General features: G+C 40.9%; 1 protein-coding gene across 2 annotated transcripts in view; it reads left to right on the top strand.

Annotated features, from left to right (window-relative positions):
• The first annotated feature begins 628 nt into the window (after positions 1 to 628).
• The window catches only part of LOC122540525 (high affinity cGMP-specific 3',5'-cyclic phosphodiesterase 9A), a 78,286-nt gene continuing 57,281 nt past the window's right edge, over positions 629 to 21,633 (top strand). The window contains exons 1-9 of one of the 2 annotated variants that reach the window (XM_043676390.2): positions 774 to 788; positions 6,960 to 7,030; positions 7,260 to 7,356; positions 8,040 to 8,117; positions 9,369 to 9,412; positions 12,217 to 12,271; positions 12,785 to 12,855; positions 14,607 to 14,688; positions 15,228 to 15,309. In XM_043676390.2, coding sequence (XP_043532325.1) covers positions 7,343 to 7,356; positions 8,040 to 8,117; positions 9,369 to 9,412; positions 12,217 to 12,271; positions 12,785 to 12,855; positions 14,607 to 14,688; positions 15,228 to 15,309 — 426 coding nt within the window. In that variant the 5' untranslated portion in view covers positions 774 to 788; positions 6,960 to 7,030; positions 7,260 to 7,342. Of the gene's footprint in view, positions 789 to 6,959; positions 7,031 to 7,259; positions 7,357 to 8,039; positions 8,118 to 9,368; positions 9,413 to 12,216; positions 12,272 to 12,784; positions 12,856 to 14,606; positions 14,689 to 15,227; positions 15,310 to 21,633 lie in introns of both variants that reach the window. The other variant, XM_043676388.2, reaches the window with a different exon arrangement.

Here is a 21,633-nt window from a genome sequence, read left to right as displayed (position 1 = left end):
GGCAAATAACTGCTTATTTGCATACACTGTACGAGCTCACAAGTTAAGAATGACCATTTAGTTATTCAGCAAAGTTGCACGTTCCCTCCAGTGAGACCGGGTCCAAGAGTGAGTGACATTCTTGAAATGAGGAAGGGTACAATGAGTCAGTGACAGAATAAATGTTCTCTCACAGATCTGAGCTGTGGGGCAGCCTGAAACAGTAACATTTCACCTCTTGTCTTTCCAAACCAACTCTGTAACTCCGCACTGCTCGTCCTGATAAAATTCAGCAACTTTGAATGAAAAAAAGACAAATAATTTCATGTGAATGAAAATCTTGCTGTGAATTCCCTCCCAGTTTCAAGCAGCTTTATTTTATTTAAATTACATTTTCTTAATTTGGTCAGCTCTTAATGAGGCAAGTAATTAACTGTACTCGGGGGTGAGAGGAATTTCAATGCAGGGTTAATGGCTGCTTGTGTAATCAATTGGAATTATTTGGTTTGCCAAGGCAACGACACCCAGCTGGGGACAGATTGGTTTTGAGTGGATGAACATCTTTAGATCACTGCCTTTCAGGCTCTTGCATTTCAGTTGCACCTGCTCGAGTTTCCCAGGTCACAGAAGGAGCTGTGATAGTAAAGGGAGCAGAGCTGGGGAATAGCAGTCCTGGTCTGATCTCTAGCTTCTGTGTGCAGTACCTCTGCCCTGCCTTCCTACCTAGAGTCCAGGAAATGGGATCAGCCTCCTCATCTGCCTATGTACCAAAGATTATCCACTTGGAGAAAGACAATGTGACACACAAGGTACAGGCTCCTTTGCAGCATTTTCTGCTCTCTTTTGACGATGACGATGATGAATGTTGAGGTGCAATTTGTATTGAAGAATGTTTATACTGAGGTACAATTCGTCCTTTTGCCAAATTCCTACTTAAGAGATACATATTGGGGAGTTATTCATGAGCGATTTACCTTGAGGTATGATTTGTATTGATGCAAGTTCAGTATTGACATGAGCTTTATCTTGAGGTGAAATTCATATTGATGTGAGATTCACTTCGGTACAAAGTTCCTACTGAAGTGTGATTTGTAATGAGCCCCAAATCATATTGGGACATATGCTTGAGGTGGTAGGAGGTGTGTTTTGCATTGGCATATGAAAAAATATTCTATCGTTTGCTTGTTGGAACCATGTAACATTATCAGACAAATTGCAACTTTGTATGAGCGTGACTATGCACAAATATGTACAAACACCATTAAAGGCCAGAGAGGAAACTAGACGACTGACTTTAAGTAAAAGAAAGCAACACTAAGTGGACATTTGGATGACTATTTGTTATCCGTAGATCCTCCACCATGTGCAAACTCCAGGAAGCTTTGCACATCCTGGCTAAAACTGTAGGAAATGTCGCCAGCTGCTTGGCCTCCAATTCAAGGATGGTCTGGGTCACTGTATTGTCTGTGGATGGCTAAAGCAGTACCCCAGGTCAATGTTCTAGCGGCGCAAGTTCAAATCCCATCAGGGCAGATGGCGAAATATAAATTATTTATTTTAGAAAGCTGGTCTATAATTGCAACCATTGTCTATTGTTGTAAGGAAATTTGCCATCCTTACCTGGTCTGGCCTACATGTGACTCCAGTATAATTTCCCTTTAGACAATTGAGGATGAGCAATAAATGGTGGCCTAACCAGCCATGTCCAGATCCTATGAATGCGTTAACAAAAATGCAGCAAGCTGATTGCATCTTCCAGGTGATGTTCCACAGAGATTCACCAAGCAGAGTAAATGGGTTACTATACAGTATGGTGAGAAGAAGCAGGCAGTGCGAGAATCAGTACAGATATCACAAGCTGCTTGTTTGGCGTTTCAAGTAGAGGAGCATTGAAAACCAGCCTAAATGGATGAATGTGTATTGACTATTTACATAATGTTCAAAAGTGTTGATCAGAACGTCACCAGAACCACCTTCACTCAGGTCCCAGTTCCATGCAACTGGACATTATCTAACAACCCTATTTATGGAGTCCAGCTGTTGATATATAGCTATCAACTCCATATACTACAGAATCCTCATAGAGAGAGGCCCTCACAAACTCGTTTCCACTGTGACATCTCTGGCAGGTCCCGTGGTCTAGTGCGAAACCATCCCACAGAGGACTCGAAGTTGTGAAAGTGCTGTTTGCACAGGGTATTTGATAACCAGAAGGTGTTTCCTCACTACTGAGTCTCCCTTTCCTGGTGTTAGGGGAAAGAGTGTCACCAAATAGAGGAAAGCATTGTGCAGGTGAAGTGGGAAATGTCTGGAGGTTGTGGTCTTCATTGGAATCATGGCATTGGACAAAGTTAAAATTTTTCTGACGAGAATGCTGTAAATATAATTGGTCATCACAAATTGCTCCTAGTGATATGCATTCATCATTATCTGGATAGCAAGATCAATCAAGTTAATTCAGGGATGGGGGGAGAATTTCAGATTTCTGGGGTATTAGGTTAGATTTTGAGGCAGAAGAGAGCTCTGAAAGGTGTGTATGATTTTCACATGAACATGATTGTGCAAGTTGTCTCCTCCCAGAGACTAACTCTCTTCCTTTCTGTGGGGGGGATATCTATACCAGATGGGCTATTGTGGTTCAGGAAGGTGACTCACCTCTGCAATTCTTGAGGGCAGTTAGGAATGGGTAACAAATATTAGATTTCTCAGTAACTCCCATCCTGGGTGAAAGAATAAAAGTCATCCTATGGAGGGTTTTAAAATAAATTGGGAAGGATACCTGGATGAAGTAACAGAGAGCAATGTTAGAATAAAGATAAAAATCACACAACACCAGGTTATAGTGCAACAGGTTTCTTTGGAAGCACTAGCTTTCAGAACACTGCTCCTTCAGGTGGTTGTGGAGTTTAAGATCGTAAGACTCAGAATTTATAGTTAAATTTTTCAGTGTGATGTAATTGAAATTATATATTGAGAAAAATCTGGATTGGTTAAGTCTCATCTTTTTAGAATGACCACGTTGGTTTCAGTTCTTTCATATGTAAATCGCAAAACATTTTTTAAAAAGTTACATTCTCAAGTGAACTTTAACAATTGGTGTCATGTCGGTCCAGATAATGTATTTAAGGTGTGAGCTGCCCCGGTGTGAGACTGTGTGCCACAATGGTCAGACTGATTCTAAATTTTGAAAGAGAGTAATCCAGAATTAGAAAAGATTGGGCGGCACGGTGGCACAGTGGTTAGCACTGCTGCCCCTCAGCGCCAGAGACCCGGGTTCAATTCCCGCCTCAGGTGACTGTCTGTGTGGAGTTTGCCCATTCTCCCCGTGTCTGCGTGGGTTTCCTCCGGGTGCTCCCGTTTCCTCCCACAGTCCAAAAATGTGCAGGTTAGGGTGAATTGGCCATGCTAAATTGCCCATAGGGTTAGGTTAGGGGTATGCTTGGGTTGCGCTTCGGCGGGTCGGTGTGGACTTGTTGGGCCGAAGGGCCTGTTTCCACACTGTAATGTAATGTAATCTAATCTAATCTAATCTAATCAGGCAGAGGGGGAAAAGCAAATCGGATGGTGAAGTGTAAAAGAATAGTGAAGGGAAAGGTGAGCAGAATTAGGGATCAACAAGGAGATCATCCTGTGGAGATTCATGACTGAGGTACTGAATGAGTAAGTTGTGTGTGTCTACACAATAAAGGAGGAAGTTGCCAACTAAAGGAGAAAGAGGTAGAGAAACAGGATAAAAAGAAACAGGAGCTTCTTCAAAGGTTGACAGCTCTCAAAAGCTGAAATGTCACCCAGGATGCATTTTACATTAGTGGTGCTGGAAGAGCACAGCAATTCAGGCAACATCCGAGGACAGGCAAAATCGACGTTTCGGGCAAAAGCCCTTCATCAGGAATAAAGGGTGATTTTGCCTGTCCTCGGATGCTGCCTGAATTGCTGTACTCTAGCACCACTAATCCAGAATCTGGTTTCCAGCATCTGTAGTCATTGTTTTTACCTCGTTGTATTTTACATTGTTGAGGGAAGCGTGTGAACAGTGCAGGTGCTGGCTACTTTCCTGTGATTATCCTTTAGATATGGGAGTAGTGGTAACAGTGTAAATACTGTTATAAAAGGAAACAGGGTATGTTTGGTAATCACAGGCCAATAAGCCAAACATTGGTGATGGGAACACATGAGGAAACCATGATCCAAGGCAAAATTAATTGATGACACTCAACACAGATTAAATCCGGTCTGACTAACTTTATTGTGATATTTAATGAAATAATAGAGGATTAATGAGACATTACAGTCAATGTGTATGTGAACTTTCAAAAGATGTCTGAAAAAGAGCCACAGAACAGACTTGTTAGCAAAATTGAAATTCATGGGATTCAAGGAGCAGTGACTAGATGGATGATAAAATGGTTAAGAATTAGCAAACAATTGTCTGTCAATTTGGATCGAGGTGCAGAGTGTTACTCGCATATCGACAGTTCTATTTGTAAGATTTTAATGACTTTAATAAATTAAAAAATTGAGAAGTGTTGTAAACAATGAAGAGGTTAGTAGTAAACTTCAGGACAATATAATCTGATAAAACAAAAGTACTGAGAGGAAAATGAATGCAGAAAAGTGTGGTAATGTTTTGGAAGCAGAACAGAGGCACTATAAGCTAAAAGGTAAAGCTGTGAAGGAATAAAAAGATTTTGGGATTCACATGCAGAAATCATTGAAGCTGGAGGACAGCAATGGGAATACTATGCACAATGAGGCAAGCTACATTAAATCTTTATAAAGCACTCATTAGGGATCAGCTGGAGTGATTACCAAACACTCTGAACACCCACACTTCAGGAAACATGTTAAGGCCTTGGAGAAAGTTCAAAGGAGACTTAGAAGAATGGTACAAAGGATAAGCTTCTTTGGTTCATTTGCCAACCAATTAACACTATATCCTGTGCTATGAATTATTGTTTGTTGGAAATCTGACATTCTCACTTGTCCCAATTGAGTCCAAGACAAAAAGCTTTGGCAACATGACTCTCTTTTCAACAAGATTCAAGGACACCAGTTTCTGGGAGAGACTAGAGAGGCTGGGATTGTTCTCCTCGGTGAAAAAGCACAGAAAGGAAATTTGAATTGAAGTTTTCAAAATGGGGAAGCATTTTTATTCGTAGAGTAAATAGGGACAATTTATTACTGTCACTATTGACAAAGGGATCAAAGTGTGGGGATATCGGGAAATTACATATTAAATTGTTCATTCAGAATGGCTTGTCCACAAAGGTGGCAGAAGCAGACTCAATAGTCTTTTTTTTTGTAGTTCTCCAGAAGACCCTAGTTTCTAGAATACTACCCACAGTTTGGAAGATAAAGTTAAAAATCACACAACACCAGGTTATAGTCCAACAGGTTTAATTGGAAGCACACTAGCTTTCGGAGTGACGCTCCTTCATCAGGTGATTGTGGAGGGCTCGATCGTAACATACACATAACCCCACTCTTCAAGAAAGATGGAAAGAGAATAAAAAGGGGGCAATAGGCTCATTAGTCTAGCCTTAGTGGTACGGACAATGATAGAATCTATTAAAAGGGATGTGGTAACAGAATATTTACAAAATCATAATGGTTTAGAAGGATCAACAAGATTTTAAGAAAGGGAGATGATTGTTTTTGAGATTGTAATCAGCAGGTTTGATACCGGGAATTACTGTATTTTGATTTGTTAAAAGTTAGATGCTACACAAGTTGTTATACGCTTTATGGCATTTGGGCTAATACATTATTTTGGATTGAGGACTGGCTTATGGATGGAAAACAATGAATAAATAGGTCATTTTGGGGGATTGGCAGGTCGTTTCTAGACTGGTTCAAGGTGATTTAAAAATGAAATTGGATCGAGTAGACTGGGTTTACGTTCTGTGAAATGAAAGGTTATCTCTATGCCTTATGAAATTCTTAAGGGATTTGATGAGATAAATGCTAGGAGAATGTATCTTTGAACTGGGCATTCTAGAATTTGAAAGACCACATTTGAATATGGGGTCAGACATTTAGAACTGAGGAGAAATCTCTTCACTCAACGACATGTGGATCTTTGCAATTTTTGCCTGTACACGGTTTTGGATGTTCTTTCTTTGAGTACATTTATAACAGACATTAATAGATACTTGGTTATTCATGGAATTTAGAGGTATGAGAGTATTATCGGAAAGTAGGCTTGAGCTAGAATGTAAGCTATGGGCATGAAGGCTGAATGACCTTTACTTGTCCCATTTTCTTGTTGTAGTCGTCTTGTACATTACCCTGGCTAACCAGTTAGTGTAAAGCAGAATAACTAAATGTTCATGCCATGATTTTGGGCCTGGCACTTTTCTCCTCTGTTATCCTAAAGCTGTTATGTTTTGCTGCAGTACAGTTTGCCTGGCATCAACAGCCTTCAGTAACCTCACTCAATGACTGCTTTACCATTAGGACCAAATAAGACCAACACCATTTCAGCATCCACATGTGTGAACTTTTGCTGTCTAAAGGGCTGTGACTTCAAGGAACCTAAAAGACTGAAAAGGTTAGGTACAAATATCCAGGAATATGGAACCAGGATAAACAATTAGAGTTGGTATGATTATAATTAGATGGCAGCATAGGCTTGAAGGGCATGAATGCTATCCTCCTGCCCCATTTTCTTTCTTGTCCCTATCATCTTATACATTCCACATTTTTCTAATGAATTATAGCACCCAAGCTACCTTTGGGATTGAACTTATCATGCCCCTCAGAGAACGGTGATTTTTCTGTATGGATTCGTACTGCGACTGAAATGAGAGTTTACCAGAGGAGTGATTGAAAGGCATTTTGCACATTGTGATTAGAATTTATCCTTTTAAGGGTTAGTTCTTCAGGTGTTGGTCAAGAAGGAATGAATGCATTTGCTGCTCCATTCCCTGTCATTTATTTCATGCTGTTAACTGAACTGTATCAATCTGCCTTGCTTGCAGGTAATGTTCAGCAGACACTGCAGACCCAGTGACATTAAAGAGCTGTTATGTACAACTGTTGGTCTCACCAGGTGAGTGAGAGAAATCCAGTATTACCATTAATAGTTTGAGGGCCACTGGGCCTGGCATTGCCGTGTTCTATCATAACTCTTGAGTCATCTAAATGAAATCGATTTGTGATGAAGAACTTACCTGTTTTATTTTATGCCATCACTTAAAGAAAAGATGATGGTGAAAATTGTATATTCAGTCTGAGGTGATAAACAACAATTTAAACATGTGCTAATTTATTCACTGCAGCTCTAGACTGATATAATTCTGAGAGGGAAAGAAAAGATGTAAAATTTGTGTAGCATCTTTCATGTCATCCGTACATCCCCAAGATGCTTGACAACCAGTAAGTATGCTTGAAGTGTAGTCACTGCAGTATTGTAAGAAATGTGGAGATTTAACCACCAGCTGTATGTATTGGACCACCCTGCATTCAAAGACCACAGTTTTGCCCATATTGAAAATCAGGAGATGGGTGGTAGCAATTTCCTCTTTCTCAGCATCCAAGGATTCATTTTAAGAGTTGATTCTTTTTTGAGAGAATTTATTACTCTTCCCCCTAATGGCCTCTGCATGGCTTCTTGCGTTAGAGTACTACAGGAGCCTCTTTTGGCCCATTTATAAATATAAAATATTTGTATAATTCTGGTCATCAAACATCTATCTACTCTAAATCCATTCTCACCATTTCAGAGCCAACCATTTTGTTGTGGACCTGGAGTCGCATATAGGCATGATCAAGTAGGGCATTAGTGATCTGTGTGTATATATGCAAAAGAAAAGCATGACAATTTCATGGTCACCAATACAAAGATTAGGTTTCAATTCCAGTGTTCATTCATTATTGCATCCCTGTGGTGGGATTTGAGTGCCCCATCTCCTCAGCCCGTCTGGATCACTAATTACCACTCTAGCACCATCTTCCCTTATTTCATCCTGACTAGGAAAATCAGCCCATCAAATTGAATGAATGTGTATGTGACCTATTAATGAAAAACCTGTCTTTCTCGATTCTGTCTTGTTACTTAGGAACACCTTGATCATGCTCGTGGACCAAAACAATGCGATTATATCCATAGATCCAACTATGCCAACTAACTCAGCAAGGTATGTTCGTCTGAACGTTTATATGAAGGTTTCGACCAAAGCAATGCTAAAGTGACATTTACACAATAAACCCGGTGGAAGATAACCGATATTGTGACAAGACAATATTATAACTTGGATGGTGGTTTCTCCAGCCTGTTATTTTTGTTTTGAGCTGATGTTAATCAGAAACTTCTCTAAGGTGTCCATATACAAGGGGCATAGATACAAGCTCCCTATAAATCCAGCAATATGAAGCATGATCTTCGTTAATAAAGAAAGTAAGGACAGCATCACCATTTTGGATTTGTGCATTGCATGGTGGGATTTGATGTTAGGATTTGACATACAGCACAGAAAAAAATACCCTTCTGTCCAACCAGTTTACACCAACCAAACTAAACTAGTCCCATCTGCCTGCACTTGGCCCATATCCCTCCAAGCATTTCTTATTCATTTTATTTATCTAAATGCTTTTTTTTAAAAAGGTTGTAACTGTACCCGCACTTCCACCATTTCCTCTGGAGGTTCACTCCATATGTGAACAACACTCTGTGTAAAGAATTGCCCCTCATCATCTTTTTCAAATCTTTCTCCTCTCATCAGAAAAATATGTCCCTTTGTTGTGAAATCCCTGCCATTCACCTTATCTATGCATTTGATGATTTTAATAAACCTCTGTAAGGTCACCCCTTAACCTCCTATGCTCCCAGTGGAAAAATGTCACAGCCAATCCAGCCTCTCCTTATAAAATGCTAGTAATATCCTGGCAAATCTCGTCTGAACCCTTTCCAGCTTAATAATATCTTTTTTTTTTACAGCAGTATTAGGACAGGGCAGTAGAAATACTATTCTGGAGAAAGCTTTCGATGGAGGCAGTGGCATAATGATGTCACTGGGCTATGAACTCACAGCCCCATGATATTAGCCAGGATGCAGAGCTTCACACTCCCACTGGAAGATGATTAAATTTTAATTCCATAGAAAAAATTTGAATAAAAGCTAGCGGAAAGCCAACTATGCAACCACCATCAAATTTTATTTTAAAAAACCTATCTGATTTACTGATATCTCTGCATCCTCGCCTGGTCTGAACGGATTCCTGGCCATCGGCAACATGGGATTCTTAACTGCCTCTGTGCAATAAATACTGGCCTAGCCACTGATGTTCATATTCCACACATCAATTATAAACAAGCGTTTCAGTCAGCTTAGTGCCGTGAAACAACTATCTCTGAAGCATGTTTTCTTCACACTTTTCTTTGTTTTCAGTTCTCCTTACAGAGTGGTCCCTCTCAGTGACAGACAGCTCACAGGTAATGACTCTTTTCACAAGTCAGTTGACGTACCTACAGAAATATCAAATGGATACCTGATGGAAATTGGTGCCAAATGCACCACATGGTTTATACAGGTGGGGGTTTGAGTTGCCGTAGTTCCCATGCAAACCTTCTACCCTAGCAAAAGACTTAGAGGGAGCTTGGCCACAATGCCAATGGCTGCTCCTCAACAAATTAATAGTGGGAGCAGAGTGAATGACTTTAAGATAAGACCTCAACCCCATCTCAGTAGGAAGTCCCACTAAGCTGACAACTCTTTCGTCCCAGCAGTAGCAGCTGTGAATGGTGTGTCAGCAGACAGCAGGGACCCTTTGTGTGGGAGTCTAAGGTCGAGGGACAAGAGTGTAGGCAAGGAGGCCTGATAGGGGTGTGCTGCAGCTGAGGCCATCATCAAAGGGGGAGGGGTTGGAATGACCTTTTGACAGGCTGCCTCTGAATGGATCAAAGGGGCTTGTAAAGGAGGTTCCACCTCCAACCTCCACTCAATTCTCTCCTATACCCACCTCCTCCTACCCTTTCCCACCTAGCTAACACCAACCCACACAGCTAAAGCAGCCGGTCTTCCTATTTGGAGTGGTCCTAACCTTCAACAATACACATGAAACATTGGCAGGGGGTGGGATAAGGCCATAAGTGCCCTCTTATGGGCTTCAACAGCCTACATGTGAGTAGAACTAAAGTTGTTTTATTGTCAAATGTACTTGAATACAGAAGTACAGTGAAAACTGTACAATGTCGCCACACACAGCACTGTCTGAGGTACTAAAATAGATTAGGTACAAAAATACAGAAGTATAGGAAAAAGTTAAAAGTTCTACATTATTTCATTAATTTATACAATGAAGAACTATAAAGTTACAGGATAGCCATTACAGTCCTCCTTTAGCCTGCAGTCTCCCCACACTGGGGGTTTTTCACATGTGGTCCCGCTCTCCCCTGCGCTGGGCCAACCCCAACTGGGCTCGCAAGCTGCTGACCACCATCTGTGACAGGCTGACCAGACTGGCCCCCAGCCCACTGACCACTCTGCTCCATTCCAGGTCCACCAACCACTACCCACCACACACCCACTTAATGTGTGACAGCAGGTAGGACACGGAAAATCCACCGCCTGTATTCTATGCGCCCCATCCAAATGCTGAACCCTGCTACCGGATGAACAGCTTGTATTTATCATTGGATTAGTGCAGGGATGAATGTATTTCTCCTGTGGTGAAACTTTGAGTTGAAATTTGTTTCATTTTCATAAATGTAATCTTGCTGAAATGTTTAGAGCTGGAAGGTAGAGACTGAGAGGTTATGAGCCTGGCTAGAGAGACTAGAACTATAGATCACAGCCTCAGGATAATATTTCACATTGACATAAGGAGGCATTTCTTCATTGAGAGGGTTATGAATCTTCAGAATTCTCCTGCTCACAGGTTTGTGAATGCCCAGTCATTGAGTATATTCAAGTCTTTGGATACTGCCACTTCCACAAATATTCACTCCCTCCGCGACCAATGCTCAATAGCAGCAGTGTGCATCATCTACCATAGAGTCATAGAGATGTACAGCTTGGAAACAGACCCTTCAATCCAATCCGTCCATGCTGACCAGATATCCCAACCCAATTTAGTCCCACCTGACAGCACCTGGCCCATATCCCTCCAAACCCTTCCTATTCATGTACCCATCCAAATGCCTCTTAACTGTTGCAATTGTACCAGCCTCCACCACATCCTCTGGCAGCTCATTCCATACATGTATCACTGTCTGCATGAAAACAATTGCCCCTTAGGTCTCTTTTATATCTTTCCCCTCTCACTCAAAACCTATGCCCTCTAGTTCTGGATTCCCTGACCCCAGGGAAAAGACTTTGCCTATTTATCCTATCCATGCCCCTCATAATTTTGTAAACCTCTATAAGGTCACCCCTCAGCCTCCGCACTCTAGGGAAAACTGCCCCAGCCTGTTCAGCATTTCCCTGTAGTTCAAATCCTCCAACCCTGGCAACATCCTTGTAAATCTTTTTTGAACCCTTTCAAGTTTTGCAACATCTTTCCGATAGGAAGGAGACCAGAATTGCACGCAATATTCCAACAGTGGCCTAACCAATGTCCTGTGCAGCCACAACATGACCTCCTAACTCCTGTACTCAATGCTCTGACCAATAAAGGAAAGCATACCAAACACCACCTTCACTATCTTATCTACCTGCGACTCCACTTTCAAGGAGCTATGAAGGTCTCTTTGTTCAGCAACACTCCCTAGGACCTTACCATTAAGTGTATAAGTCCTGCTAAGATTTGCTTTCCCAAAATGCAGCACCTCGCATTTATCTGAATTAAACTCCATCTGCTACTTCTCAGCCCATTGGCCCATCTGATCAAGATCCTGTTGTAATCTACAAGATGCACAACAGAAATTCTCCAATGTTCCTTTGACAGCACCTTCCATAGCTATGCCTATTACCATCTAGAAGGACAAGGGCATCATGTACAAGGGAACACCATCAGCAGCAAGTTTCCCTCTATGCCACTCACCATTCCTTCAGTGTCGCTAATCAAAATCCTGGAGTTACCTCCCCAACAGTATTTGGAGTCAAAAGGGCAGTTTACTACCACCCACTCAAGAGCAATTAAGGATGGTCCATAAATGCTGGTACAGCCTGCAATGCCCACATGCCCTGAATGAATAGTGGATTTTTGAATGCCAAGGGATAGTGGATACACTGGAAAATGTGAAAAAATCTGCTGCATTCTAATGTCTGTCATCAATCACCTTCTCTGCATATTTAGAAGAAGACGACTTGATGCAGAATGTTCTGACACAAGTTGCTGACCATTTTTCAAGGTAAGCAGTCTATATTTTTTCCTTGAATTTTCAACATTTGTTTTCCTCTTATGCTGAAGGTATTACCTATTCTGGATATGGATCCATTGGAACAGGGAGCACCATGATTGCCTGGGCCAGGACAGTGAATGTGGGACATCACCGTATCCATGACTTTTCACACTCCTATACTTTAGTCGGGGTCAGGGATAGCAGGGGTTTCCTCTTGTGGGTCAACTACACATTGTATTTTGCCCCTCCCTCTACCCTCCTGGACCATTTAACATTCTGCAGCTAAGACAGAGGGCAGCTAAGGCACTACCAAGGACAAGAAGGGTGACAGTCTCCAATTCCCTTCATAAGAGTATGAAGACTTCTTTCAGTGTCCAAGTTTAATTAACCTAAGATAGCAGAGGAACCTGAATCCCAGAGCTCCATTTGTATGATGGCATTTGATCAACTGAGCAGGACAAGTTAAAATACAGATGATGCACAGAGTTTAAAGTAACTATTGATAGTTTGCTTCTCTTGCAGAATTTTCAAAGTCAATGACCTGAAAACTGAAATCTCAAGCAGGTTGGCAGCATTGGAAAAGAGGGTTGAATGTAAGTTGGCATTTTGAACCTTTCATTTACATTGCTGATAGTGTTGGTGCTGTTAGTGGTGGAGGTCATGACGACAATAAATTGGATAGGTTCACTCCTACATCCCATTGTTCGTTCGTTTTGGACAAATCTCTGATTCTTGGAGTGACTATATGGCCTCACTGCTTAGAAGGAAGGTTCAGCATGTGGAAGGGGGCACATAGAATGCAAGGGGTGGACTTTCTGTGTCCTACCTAGGCCAATGAATCTCGCACATCAGCAGCTGCAATACTCATGGTCAATACGAATGGAGGTGCAGATTATCCATTTCCTGAACAATAAAATGATTTTGGGTCAAAGAGCCTCTTTCAGAATTGAGATCAAACTTCAGGCATGAAACCACTCAACAGTAAATGAGGATTTTTAACCAGGATTCATTTGAAGTAGCCATTTTGAATTAACTGTTTGAATATCTGGAGTATTGATCTTATACTTCCAGTTATTATAGTAGAGATTTTGCAGTCCCAAAGAATTTGAGATTAACAAGCCTCACAGCCAACCACCACAAGTTTAAAATTGATGGCAGCACCAATGTTATTTTGTATGCAGTAGGTATGAGCGGTTATCAATGGTGACTCATAAGAGCAGCAGAATTATCAACATCAATCGCATCAGCAGTCTCTAAAGATTTTAGGATTAATGAATCCTGTTTTGATAGCCCTGAAGACTCAGTTGTATATTACATTTTCCTGAACAATGCAGCCTAGGAACAGCCCAGCTTCAATCTTTAAGCAAGGATAGTAACCTGCAGCTATGGTCTCTGCTTCTAGGCACCGGGACCAACTCAGGCAGGGCTTCAACACTATGAACACTCCTGGAATCTGCATTTACCTGAGCTTTAAGATGGAACAGGATTGTGGTCATTAGTCACATGGTCAATATTCTTCCCCCTGAAATCACGTGAATGTTTTCTTGGATAGGGTATGTGAAGGTGGCCAATACTGGTACTAAGTAAAAGCAGAAGGGAAAAGAACGAACATGCAAAGAAATAACATTAACCATTACCATTCCTGAAAGATTGTGCAAGCTTAAAATGTTGCTGTAACCTATATATTATTACATAGAGCAAACTCTCATTTCTTTGAATCTTGAATCTTTGGAGATCTATATGAGTGTGGAGTTAAGAGAAATACATTCAGATTAGAACAAAGTAATTCAGTGTATCACCTGCAAATTTGCTTTTGAATTTCTTGGACATATTTTTTCCAGTAAATGTTTTGGGGCCTTAAGTTCAGGCACTTGGTGGGACAATGCCTTTACTATCCAAAATTGTCCTCCTTTTCAAACCGTTTGTGCACAAATGGGAAAGAAGGGAAAATGATTGGGACGTGAGGCTGAAATTTAAGATTTTTGTGACTTACTACTGGGCTACCTCAACAACTCTTGCACACATAGAAATCACACATAAGACCATTTTCTTTTTCTCTGATCCATTGATGTGTCTGAAATTTGGGGCCAATCAATCATCACCAGAAAATATTGATACATTCAGATCAACCAATATAGCAGTCCTTTTAGGCATTAGAGAGGGGATGGGAGAAGTTTAACACCTAAACTCAACCCAGTGCTTTCAATAGACTCCGAGAATTGCCATTTCAAGATCAAAAAGAAACATAACATTCAGAGCTTGCCTTTAACTATGATGATAATGAATTCAAAATCCTCTCTTCTACACCTTTTTAAATTTTGTCTGATTTCAATTTTGTTTCCAGTGGAAGGCTTAAAGATGGTGGAAATAGAGAAATGTAAGAATGACCTGAAGGTACTCAAGGATGAATTGTCCTTAGGCAGCAGGTGAGAGACCTAAGTAGTCAATAATTATTGTTGTTCATCTAATGAGAGGAAAAATTATAATGAAATAAGTGGTGTGTCAGTGCCACAGCAAATGTCAGGAATGGAACAGAAATTAAAGGATTTTAGCGCAACTCTTTGGCACCGTTTTGAAGGGGAATCTCTCTCAGCCACTAGTGAGAACAGTCAGTGACTGAGTTGAACAGTTCATCTGAAAAATGGTACTCTCTTCCAAAAGTGCAGTACTCCCTCCGTGCACCATTGCAGTGCAATCCTAGGTTACCTGCTCAAGTCTTAAGTGAGATTTAACTATCTTTCTGACTTGGGCATGCATATAAATAGGAGAAAGTGAGGACTGGAGATCTGAGCCAAAAGTGTGGTGCTGGAAAAGCACAGCTGGTTAGGCAGCATCCGAGGAGCAGGAGAATTGGTGTTTCAGGCATAAGCCCTTCATCAGGAATATAAATATTCAGCCACAGCTGATTCCTGGATCAGAGATCCACCTGAATGCTCCTAATTTTAACAATTTCCCTTTCTGCCAGATCAAACACATCTTGCAAGCACACAATCGTGGAGGAACCTATAAAACTGACTCTGCAACGTGATGTTCCAAAATATCCCAAGGTAACTGTTCAACTAAAGTAAATCTAGTCAGAGTTGTGGGATAAGAATTGAACTGAACTGAATTAAATCATTTATTGTCACGTATTCAATATAAAATACAGTAAAAAGTGTATACAGCTGCCATGCATAGGCACCATTCACACTAACTTAAAAATACAGAAAGGTATAACTTAGAGTCCTTCTGCTCTGGGATACACCAGCTCAACACCATCTCCCTGCCAGAACTCTGGAGAATGAACACAGTTAAAAATAATCAGCATTACTCATGACTGTAATTACTAGCCTTGGCTGGTTGGAAGCAGAAGAGAGTAATGGAGAATGTAGAAGAATATAGTCTTCTCTCATTTTGCATCTCAGGAGAGGAAAGGTTGAAGTCCAGGCAGGGAAACGGAGTTGAATTGTTTTCTGTGAATGTTAACAGAGTGCGCATGAATCTGTGTAGAGATGCAAAAGTTTTTTTTTTATATAACCTGCCTCATGCCTGACCTATATGAAACCCAACAGCAGGTTTAGGCTATTCAGAAATCCCAATATCTAAGAACAGTCTAACATTAGGTGAAGATTACATATTTGCCAATGCTGCTGGAGGTTAACCAGGCAAATTATATAAACAAGTTTTGGAGTAGCTATAAACATCCTTCAATCACTGAGGAATTGTCGTACACAATTACCTGGAGTTGAGTGGAAAGGCTTCCAAAGTACAGAGTTGTCTAGTGATCCTCTCTACTCAATGATCAGCATGGATTGAGGTAGACCTCCCCAGTGCAAGTATTGCATGGCCAAGTACACAACAACTGATGTGGTTAAATGGTTAGGTGGGCCACAGAAACCCAAACAATAAACCAAGACTTAACTAAGAACTCCTCTGTCCAAGATGCCTTTTTTAAAAACTGTTCGGAGGCTCCTGTGATATGGTTGCAGGAATAAGGAATTATACTGCATAGTTGAGGAAGCAGAGGCATGCCAAAAGCCAACATCTGTACTGTTGAGTTGACAGTGCAGTAACCTGTTATCATTGATCATTAAGGTGAGATAATGTTCCTAGCAGCAGTTTTATTAAGAGTGCTAATAAAAGATTGAGGGTGCAAACTCTCCACTGGTTGCAGTCATAGCTGGCCTATTGGATGATGGTTGTGGTTGTTGGATGTCAGTCATCTCCGCTCCAGGACATCTCTGCAGGAGTTCCTCAGGGTAGTGTCCTAGGCACAAACATCTGCTTCATCAGTCACCTCCCCTCCATCATAAGGTCTAAAATGGGAATGTTCACTGAGCATTACACAATGTTCAGCACATTCCAACTCTTCAGATACTGAAGTAGTCCATGTTCAAATACAGCAAGCCTTGGACAATATCCAGGCTTGGCGAAAGTGAGGATTGCAGATGCTGGAGATTAGAGTCCAGATTAGAGTGGTGCTGGAAAAGCACAGCAGGTCAAGCAGCATTCAAGGGGCACAAAATTGACGTTGCGGGAAAGTCTAAGGGCTCCTGTCTCAATATCCAGGCTTGGGCTGATACACAGTAAATAACATTGGCACCACACACAGAATGATAGGCAATGACCATCTCCAATAAGATACAATCTAACCTTCACCCCTTGACAGTCAGTGGTGTTATCATCACTGAATCCCTCAATATCAATATCCTGGGTGTTACCATTGACCAGAAACTCAACAACTCGTCACATATATACACTGGCTACAAGAGCAGGCCAGAGGCTGCAAAGCCTGCAGTGAGTAACTCCTCTTCTGACTCCCCAAAGCCGCTCCACCATCTACAAGGCACAAGTAGTGAGTTTGATGGAATACTTCCTGCCTGCCTGTCTGGATGGCAGAAGCTCCAACAACACTCGAGCAGCTTCACATTATCAAGGACAAAGCCTGCCTTATTGACACCATAAGCTCCACTCCCTCCACCACTAATGCTCAGTAGCAGCAGTGTGTACAAATCTACAAGATGCATTGCAGAAATTCACCAAAGATTCTTAGACAGCATCTTCCAAATCCATGACCATTTCCATCTAGAAGGACAAGGACAGTAGGTATATGGGAAAACCACCAGCTGCAAGTTCCCCTCCAAGCCACTTGCCATTCTGACTTGGAAACATATCGCCTTCCTTTCTGTGTCACTGGATCAAAAGCCTCAAACTCCCTCCCTAACAGCATTGTGGGTCAAGCTACAGCACATGGACTGGTTCAAGGAGGCATTCTGAAGGGCAATTAGGGATGGGTAATAAATGCTGGCCCAGCTAGTGTTGCCTCTGCCTTGAGTGAATTAAAGTAAAGTTAGGGCCTTTTTTTTTAAGAAAGAAAACACAAGCTACTGTGTAGCTCGTGACAAGTCTCTCGCTTCACTTGGTCAGCAGATTAACCAGGTTTACAGAGTTTACCTACATATCTTATTAACAGACACCGATCTGACATCAAATGTTAGCTCAAGCCTACAGACCAAGCATCTTGTGACATACTCTTTTGCAATTGCAATGATTGCATCAAACTCAGGTGTAAGCTATAGCTCAGTCAACTTTTCATTTGTTGAAACCAGAGGCCAATCCAATGAGTGGGACTCTGATAGTAGAATGCCCTCTGTAAATTTCCCATGAACATTGGCTGAAAGGGAGCAGGGCAAAAGTGAGGACTGCAGATGCTGGAAACCAGAGTTTAGATTAGAATGGTGCTGAAAAAGCACAGCAGGTCAGGCAGCATCCGAGGAGCAGGAAAATCGACATTTCGGCCAAAGGCCTTCATCAGGAAAGGGATCAGACAGCCCTTTGAGGCAGATAGTCATAAGAATTCTAAGAACAGATACAATGACTCACTGATTCCCAATGGGAAAGCATCAGGTCTGTGTTTACCATTGTCCTTGATAAGAAAGGTGAAAAAAGATGTTTGCTACGCCTGTAAGTGTACTATACTTGTCTTTGTGCTTTGCACAGCAATAATAATCGACACCTGGAGAATCCAGGCTGTGATTTCTTACACTCTACCACTTGTGCTCACCATGCAGTCGCTTTGAACCTGTTTCTGCCATTTATGTATTTATAACAACCTAGCATATAAAGGTCCTAGTGCATTCAAAAAACAACAGGTATATTGGTTACTTAATAGTAAGACTTGCATTTGTTTCATGCTTTTCACAACTTTTGAGCATCTCAAAGTGCTTTTATAGTCATTGAGGTAGTTTTTCAAGCGAGTCACTGCTGTAATGTAGGAAGCAAGGCAATTAACTTGTTCACAGTAATACCCCACAAAACAATTTGTAATAGGGACTACATAATCTGTTTATTGGAATGGTAATTAAGGATAAATATTGTCTGGGTCACTCGGGATATCAGTTTTGCTCCTTTACAAAATAATGTCATGGGATATTTTGCCTCTGTCTGAGAAGGCAGTTGGGAGTGGATCTTGGTTTAACTTCTCATCCAAAATCTGCTGAGCAACTACTGACAAAAAAAAAGTGTTAAATACAGGAGGCCCAGCCCGCAGAGAAAAACATATTGCAATTAACAAGTCGCAACCAGACAGGACCCATAAACTAAAATAACTCATCTACAACCTGTGACAAATCTAATGTGAATCTAATCTGATCCCTGTATATGGATTAAATAAAAACATAAGATGGGAGAAGGTGTAGGGATCCCTCGAACCTGCCCTGCTATTTAATAAGATTATGGATGATCTAATTGTGACCTTAACTCTAATTTCCTTTGATCCTCCTGACAATTTAAAGATCTGTCTAACTGAATCTTAATTATATTTGGTGACCCAGCCTCCACTCTTCACTGGAAAAGAGAATTGCAAACACCAATGCCCCCCTCAGGAGAAAAAAAAAACATTTTTCCTCATCTCCATTGAAAATGGGAGGCTCTCCTATTTTGGAACTGTCACCAGTGATAGACTCGTACATGACGGGCAACATCCTTTTAACTTTGTCAAGCCCTCATAGAATGTTTTAGTTTTCAGTAAAATCACTTTACCTTCCATACCTCTAATGAGGATAGGCCCAAACTGCTTACTTTTTCCTCCTAGGACAAAGAACTCACCCCATGACTAAGAAAGTGAACCTTCTCTGAACAGCTTTCAATGCAGGTATGCACCTCCCTAAGTATGATAACTTTACCAAAGGAGTGATCTTGCCAATGCCTTGTACAGTTGTAGCAAGACTTCTCCACACACCATCTGAACTCACTCGGAAGGAAAAACAAACATTCTATTGGTCTTCCTAATTACTTGGTGTGTCTGTATGCAGAATTTGAGTTTTGTGTACAATGACAACCATACCCTTCTGTTCTACCACATTCTGTACTTTCCATCCACTTAAGTAATTTTCTGCTTTTGTATTCTTCCTGTCAAAGTGGACAGTCTAACATTTTATTTGACATAATCTCAGTTTTCTCTTTACTCCACCTATCAATATTCTTTCTACCCTCTTTACGATTTCCTTTTCTAACTATCTTCACATCATTTGAAAAGTTTGGCTGCTATACAGTTTGTTCCTTCATCCAAGTTATGAATGTAGGTCATAAAGAGTTGAAGCCCCAGCATTGATTCCTGTGATACTCAGTTAGTTGCATTTCGCCATCAAGGAAATGACCCATTTATCGGTTTCCTGTTAGGTACACAGATCTCTATCCATGCCAATATATAACTTCCAACACCATAGGCTTTTAAGCTTAGTACTGTAACTTTTTAATGTGGCATCTTGTTGAATGTCTTTTGGAAATCCAAAAAACATGCATCTGTTGGTATCTCTTTATTTACCTTGCTTGTTTTCTTCAAAAAGGTCGATTAAATTGTTAAACTTAATTTGTCTTTTGCAAAACCGTGTGGATCTGCCTGCTTGTGTTATGATACTCCAAATATCCTAGTTAAGAACTTTAATACTGGATTCTAGCATTTCTCAATGGCAGACATTAGTCTAACTGGTGTATTGTTCTCTGGTTTCTGTCCCCCTCTTGAACAGAGGTGTTAAATTTGACTTTTTCCAATTTGCCGTAATCTAAATATTTTGGACTCTAGTGCAGACTATCATTTCCAGTGGACTCGTCAGTCTTAAGTCCCATTTTTTTTCATTTACTTTTTCTCTTGTGATTGTGATGGTTTATGTTCCTCCTTTCATAATCAGAGGGTCATTGAGTCAGACGGAAAGAAACAGACCCTTCGGTCCAACTTGTCCATGCCAACCATAATTCCAAACTAAACTAGTCCCAACTGCCTGCTCCTTGCTCCTATCCCTCCAAACATTTCTTATTCATGTACTTATTCAAATGTCTTTCAAATGTTATAGCTGTACCCTCGTCCACTATTTCCTCTGGATGTTCATTCCACACATGAACCACTCCCCTTGTAAAACAAAAATTGTCCCTTATGTCCTTTTAAAAACTTTCTCCTCTCAACTTAAAAACATGCCGCCTAGCCTTGAAATCTTCCACCCTGGGGAAAATACACCTGTCATTCACCTTCTCTACATGCCTCATGACCTTAAACCTCTATAAGGTCACCTCCCAACCTCCTACGCTCCAGTGACAAAAGTCCCAGCCTGTCCAGCCTTTCTTTATTTCTCAAATCCTCCATTCCCAGCAACATCCTGGTAAATCTTTTCTGCACCCTCTCAAGTTTACTAATATCCTTCCTATAACTTGGCAACCAGAATTGGATGCAGTACTCCAGAAGAGGCCTCACCAACATCCTGTACACCATCAACATGACATCAAATTCCTATATTCAAAGGACTGAGCAATGAAGGCAAGCATGTTAAATGCCTTTTAAACCACCCTTTCGCCATGTATGTAATTTTTAAAGTTTGCATCACCTGAACAGTCTGACGGGTCTGTTTCTGTGCTTGTATGACATTATGACTGTGACTATGGAAGGAGGAACATATTCCCTCATGATCACAAGAGAAAAAGTAATGGGACTTGAGGCTGATCAGTCCCTCTGTTCCACAAGACTACAACACTTCGCTTTTGGTTTTGTGTTCACTGCTGTGAAGGCGGAAAATATTTGCTCAAAGAATCTGCCATTTCCTCATTTCCCATGAGTAAGTTCCCAGTCTCAACTTTAACAAAAATGTTCACTTTAGCTACTCTCTTCCTTTCTATATAGTGTTTTTGTTTATTGTTAGGTTTAACTCACTTGGCCCCCTTCATTATTGTTGTTTTTGTTGTGTTTTGCTGGTTTCCAAAACTTTTTTCCATCTTTTAACCTTTCACTAATTTTAGTATTGTATACATTTTCTTTCAATTTAGTATCATCCAATCCTTGCTTATTTAGAAACAGTGCATTCTTCTGGCATAGTCTTTATTCCTCAATAGAATAGTGGCTGAGG

This window comes from Chiloscyllium plagiosum, unplaced genomic scaffold (genome assembly GCF_037043375.1).
Source record: "Chiloscyllium plagiosum isolate Xiang-an unplaced genomic scaffold, Cpla_swu_hap1 HiC_scaffold_29, whole genome shotgun sequence".
NCBI lineage: Eukaryota > Metazoa > Chordata > Chondrichthyes > Orectolobiformes > Hemiscylliidae > Chiloscyllium > Chiloscyllium plagiosum.
Note: the sequence above shows the minus strand (reverse complement) of the source record. Positions and strands in the feature narration are given on the sequence as shown.